This window comes from Trachinotus anak, unplaced genomic scaffold, assembly GCF_046630095.1.
Source record: "Trachinotus anak isolate AG129_WGS33_773 ecotype Australia unplaced genomic scaffold, CSIRO_AGI_Tana_v1 ptg000007l, whole genome shotgun sequence".
NCBI classification, from domain to species: domain Eukaryota; kingdom Metazoa; phylum Chordata; class Actinopteri; order Carangiformes; family Carangidae; genus Trachinotus; species Trachinotus anak.
In genome coordinates, this window is record NW_027273858.1 from 9,480,802 (window position 1) to 9,486,535 (window position 5,734).

Here is a 5,734-nt window from a genome sequence, read left to right on the forward strand (position 1 = left end):
TCCTGCACGCTGTGTATCATGTTGTTGCAGCTCTATGATGTTTCTACTCTGAAATATTCAAACTCCAGACTCAAAGTTTTAAGGCTCCACTTTTCCCCACCTTGATCAAACCTGAATCTATCCTTTAAGATAAAGTTTGTGGAATTGACCAATGCACAACACAAGTTTTTAATGATTTGCCCACTCAGAGTAGTGAGGTTTAAGATGATGAGATGAATAGCAGAAGACAGAGGTAACCTTGTCCTCCTCAAGGTAGAAATGTGAAGACAGGCATTCTGGAATAGATTGTGTTATTTACACTGTGTGCAGAGTGGGACAGCTACATGGCTTCTCTTCTTGTCTCACTGCATCTTCTGACTCTGCAACCAGCTGGAGGGAAGCAGCCCAAGAAAATCAATATCAGAGAGGCAACAGATCAGCTGGTGAAATTTCAAAAGGTCTGTCCAGACAATACGATCCAGTTTCAAATGTTGTGATTCTTGCAGCATTTTTAAACTAATGGCTTATATGTAGATGTTTTTCTGTGTGTTTCAGTCCTGCCAGAGCCTGGAGGACAACCTCATTACCATTGAAGGAAACCCCCAGCCATATCTTCAGGCCACAGGGACTTCAAAAGCACAGATTTCCAGCTTCTACATAGCCTTGGATAGAAAGCTTTCAGAAAATTATACCTTATTTATATATATTTATATAATATTTAATAATATTTTGGAGGAGGCTGGACAAGATTAGGTCAAATTGCAACTTGAACATTTCATCTCTAAAGAAAGCTTGTTAAATAGGACATATGTCCATTTATGGCCATTTGGAAAAGACAGATAAGCCAACAAATATTAGCAGTTTGTTTAAATGTGATTTTATGTATGCTGTAATATGTTAGCACCGTTAAAGTAATGTAACTCTTCACACACATAACCATACAGTAGGGACCTTTGAACACTGTACGGCTTTCTTCAATAAATGAGGCAGTTAGTAATCAGTAGTGTGTTTTTTGTAGTCATGTTCACCTGAAACATATTTAGTGTTTTGAAACATTAACTCCATAAGCGTTAAATGAAACATATTTTTAAGTGTTGACTGTTAGCACTATGAGAGAGTTAACGTCTGTAATAAAGTAATCTGATTGGCTCTTTGCTGAGGGTGTGCTGAAAAAAGGGATGTGGCAAAAGTAGCAAATACAGGTTCAGTGACAGTTCAGCAATTGATTGTCACACACACAGAGATTCTCTTCACGTTGCCAGAGTATTGCAGTAGAGTACAGGGCAGAGCATATGGGGACAATCAACAGAGAAACACTTCAGGCAGACTTTGATGCATTTGATATTTCTGAGGAGCTTGGATTTCTCCTTGAGGAGCCACTGGTAAGTTTCATTGTCACTTTTTCTTTTCTCATAACAATAAACTTTTTCTGTCTATAGTTTTGCCATATATCAATCAAAGCAGATCTCAAACAAAGCTACAAGATGTGATGAAAATAACAGTACTGTACATACAGACACTACATACACTAGTCTCTCTTGGCTGAAAAGGATTATTATCCTTGTTTTCAAGTAAGGTTATAGAGGGTCATTGATCTGGTGAAAGCCTGTCTCCTCAAGTTTTTTATTGAGCTGTTCACATGACTGGGCCTGCTCAATATCCAGTGCTGTACATTAAAGGGTTCAATATACTTAAATTGCCAAATGTGGATATTGTTGTGACATAAAAACTCTTTTATGTATTGGAGGACATTTGATAGAAATAATTTAGTTCATACTCTATAACTCAAATTTGACAACTTATTTAATGGGAAGAATTGACAAAATGCTAAAGTTACAATTCAGCATTGACATTGTTTTTTGTTTTTAAAATTCATATATTATAAAGAATCAAATATTAGGATCAAGCACAGCCTACTTCACTGTTTGCACAGGGATTTCCCATTGGGACAGCCCTTGTTTTCTACTCAATAATTTTTCAGTTTTCTTCTGCCTCCTCTTTTAAATTGCTTTCCTCTCTGATTGATAGCACCAGTCATTCCCTGACATGCAGGTCAGGCACCGTGGCAAACATGAGCTGATGATGTTACGGATTACATTCTACATGAAAATCCTCCATTAAAAAAAAAAAGAAACCAATCAAAAATCAATGAGCAAGTCATTTTATTCTTATTACTGTCTAGACTAACCTTCCAGACTATTATCGAGTGTGGATGGACCTGGCAAATAATCTCACACATCTGATAGAGTCACGTAAACTACGGGATCTGGTTCACAAGGTGAGAATGAGCAAAGACTTACGTAATAAAAATGTTAAGTAAAAACAAAAAAAGGTGAAAGCCATAACGGTGTTTGCTGCTCTGGAAAATGGAACTATAAACACAAAAAACTTGTACCAAATCTGTAACAATCCAGATGCCGGTCTTGATTCCCCATCTCCTGAGCAATGACCGAGAGCTCAGGCTAGCTCACCTAGTGCTGGGGTTCATCAGCATGGGATATGTATGGCAGGAAGGACGACATGCGCCTGCTCAGGTAAAATGCTTAAGAGGATTACAGCCATACTAGATGCTCTGTGAGGCTTTACCTTGACACAGTGAAGCTTTGAGCTAAAAACCTGATGGGAATCTCATTGATTTTACTGGACACATTGAAATTTGGATCCGATGATATTCCTGGATGAAAAGTCCTGAGGGGGACATGAATGTTTGACCCAACAGACAGCCATTACCACCCCTAGACACATGCCACCACCATGGCTAAAAACCTCTGGGTTGAAACTATTTCGGTTGTTTGACAGATTCTCCCAAAAGCGCTGGCCTTGCCGTTCTGGCTGGTATCTCGCAGACTAGGACTTCCACCAATCCTAACTTATGCTGATTCAGTTTTAGCCAACTGGAAATTAAGGGATCCCACAGGGTGAGAAATGTTTTTTTTTGCTGCCTTATTTAATGTCTTGATTTCATGTCCATATATAACCTCTTTATCATAACCATAACCTTACAAAAACTGGCTAGGTATGTAGCCAGGTATTTCTGTCTCTACAGATAACACTTTCTTCTTCTTTTTTTCATTTTCATTTTAGGGATATGGAAATAGGGTGAGTCGATGGAAAAGAAAAGTTATTCACTCTGCACTTTCGCAAGGTTTTCAACTTCTGATACTCGTGATGTTCTGCTCATGTATTTTCAAAACATCATTTTCAAAAATAGGAACATGGACTTGATATTTTCCTTCTCCGGTGATGAGAGTTGCAGGGGATTTTTCATTGTGTCACTGTTGGTTGAGATGGCTGCCAGTTCAGGCATAATGGTTAGTACTAGCTGCCGTTATACTTCCCCTTTGTGAAACACAGCATGTTTCCTGTATGTGCCTGTGATTCTTACATCCCAACCATATACTATGTGTGTCTTTGTCCCTTGTCACTTATTGGTACATTCTTTTTCTTTACTTTCAACTCTAACCAGGGGGCCCTGGAGGTGATGCACGCTATGAAAATCTCAGACATCATCGGCATACAGAAAGGTCTCGTCAAAGTAGTTCAGTCTTTGAAGAAGATGAAGGAAACTTTCAAACTCATGCACAGTAAGTTTAAATTAAACCTATCCCCATCTGAATTTAATCAATTTACATGCTGTGTCTTTTATGAAGGCAGCGAAATTAGAATAACAGAATTTGTGCTCTTTCTAGATCATGTGGATCCAACTGCGTTTCATGGAACATTGAGAATTTTTATCTCAGGGTGAGTTTTAGCCCTCTCACAATGTCCTGCATACTGAAGTTATTAATGCTTTTAATATTTATCTCATCTGGTGCAGATTTATCTCACTTGGCATCATAACTCCCTTCTACTTCTACCCCTCTATTGTACTTTTGCTTTTGCAGCACTGTTCAACTGGGTAGCATGGAAAATGGTTGCATGTGTTTCTATAGAAAAAAGGAGGTTCATGCTACATGTATGTAATTTGAACTGTTTTAGGTGGAGAGACAATCCTATGCTTCCAAGGGGGCTGTTGTATGATGGTGTGAGCAATGAGCCAATTTTGTTATCAGGTGGAAGTGCAGCCCAGAGTTCAGCCATTCAATGCTTTGATGCATTGCTGGGTATCCAGCATGAGGATGAGACAGGTAAAGATGCATTTCCTTCAACCTCTGACCCCCTCAGATGCTTCTCATGAATTAATCACTCGGTTTGTGCAGTCAGTTGATTGCTCGGACAGAAAATGTTTCCAGGAAAGGCTGTTATTTAATTTTTTTTTTTAAAAAAAGGTCGCTTTTCTGTTCCCTTCATTGATCTAAGGAGCCTTCCTGACGCGCATGAGAGATTACATGCCTCCTGCCCACCGTCAGCTGATAGAAACTCTCTCAGTCCGTCCATCTCTGCGAGACTTCATTCTCTCCTGCTCCAGCTCTGATCTCTGCCAGGCCTACAACTCCTGTGTCTCAGCGCTGGTGGATCTGCGGAGCTACCACCTCAATACTGTGACCAAGTACATCATTGTGCCTGGAAACCGCACCTGCGCCATGGGCTGCCCGCTCCGAGGAGTGGGCACTGTGATGAACAGCATAGGGACCGGTGGATCCAACCTAATGGTCTTCCTCAAGAGTGTTCGTAATACCACACAAAAAGCACTGATCTTAAAGAGTCCATCTGTTTCTAGAGAAACTGAAATGTAATTAATAATAAAAAAAATATTATATGCACAATACACACAACAACTTTTATCACTACATTATTAAGCTTGTATTTATGACAGGTTTACATACAAAAATAAGCATCAACAAAATCACCTCCATGCTATTTGTCATTATTAGAATTCAAGCACCTTACTGTATATTAGTGCTTGGTAAATGTTTAGGGTGCTTTTAGTTCCCATGAAACTTCTAGCATTGAATAGCAACCTAACAGCAGCTGGAAATGTTTTGGCTGAGTGGTTCAACTTCTCATTTCCCTGCGGTAATGTGGAAGTTTGCATTATGTGACATCACAGTGGGTGTGGCCTTACAGACCCCAAACTTTCCCAGTAAGGGAACTACCTGCTTTTCAGCCTGGGTTTAAATTAGAAGAACTCTTGTCATGCTTTACTTACTATCTCAAACAAAAAGTCAAACCTGTGTATGTTTTCCCCTACTTGGCAGGATTAGACTTCCATAGCATACATCCCTATGTATAATTAAATAAACTTTACTTTAACATAATGCTTTATATGATCACACTATATGATTGTAAAAACAGTTACAGACCATGCTGCAGAGAGGGACAAAGTTTAGTCTTTTATTTTTTATTTATTCTGATTTTATTTGTATGCATAAAAAAATGCTAAAATCCAAATGTATCTGAACACATTTGAATCTTATATGATTTTTAGATAAATTATGTTAACTTCATTTTGAAAATATTTTAATTAATATGTATATAAATGAGTTACTATAACAATAATGGTAATGTTGATAATGTTGCTTTTGACCTGAACTATTTATAAAATGGAAAAAATGTACCCATAATATATACAGTTCAAACGATAAGACAAAAAAATGCCAAAAATGGAATAAACACATTTTTCTAAACTGCATTTGATCAATAAAATAATTTGGTTACAGAAATTGGAGATGGAAACTCTTATGTTTTTGAGACTAAGAAAATGATGACAGAGGAGGGAGCTATCTGTAGAGAGAACTGTGAGCTGAGGAAAAACTGCTGTAGGAATCAAAAGATAGAGGACTGGTAAAATAAAAGCAAAAGAGAATCAGCTGAG

At 38.1% G+C, this 5,734-nt stretch overlaps 1 protein-coding gene across 2 annotated transcripts; it reads left to right on the forward strand.

Annotated features, from left to right (window-relative positions):
• The first annotated feature begins 967 nt into the window (after window positions 1–967).
• LOC139622777 (indoleamine 2,3-dioxygenase 2-like) lies at window positions 968–5,541 on the forward strand. 2 transcript variants are annotated; one of them, XM_071480352.1, is made up of 10 exons: window positions 968–1,361; window positions 2,162–2,257; window positions 2,394–2,513; window positions 2,779–2,897; window positions 3,064–3,078; window positions 3,191–3,290; window positions 3,446–3,563; window positions 3,669–3,720; window positions 3,958–4,106; window positions 4,279–5,541. In XM_071480352.1, the coding sequence occupies exons 1-10, from the start codon at window positions 1,272–1,274 to the stop codon at window positions 4,653–4,655; spliced, it is 1,236 nt and encodes a 411-aa protein (XP_071336453.1). In that variant the 5' UTR covers window positions 968–1,271; the 3' UTR covers window positions 4,656–5,541. The 2 variants fall into 2 exon arrangements, with proteins under 2 accessions (XP_071336453.1, XP_071336455.1); XM_071480354.1 differs by lacking the exons at window positions 2,162–2,257; window positions 2,394–2,513.
• Window positions 5,542–5,734: the final 193 nt, after the last annotated feature.

Bases quoted from the DNA above. Each gene is read 5' to 3' on its own strand.
- LOC139622777 (XM_071480352.1), top strand. From the start codon at position 1,272: ATGGGGACAATCAACAGAGAAACACTTCAGGCAGACTTTGATGCATTT. The intron at 3,291-3,445 runs GTTAGTACTAGC...AACTCTAACCAG, and splicing joins CTGCCAGTTCAGGCATAATG to GGGGCCCTGGAGGTGATGCA. The intron at 3,721-3,957 runs GTGAGTTTTAGC...GAACTGTTTTAG, and splicing joins TTGAGAATTTTTATCTCAGG to GTGGAGAGACAATCCTATGC.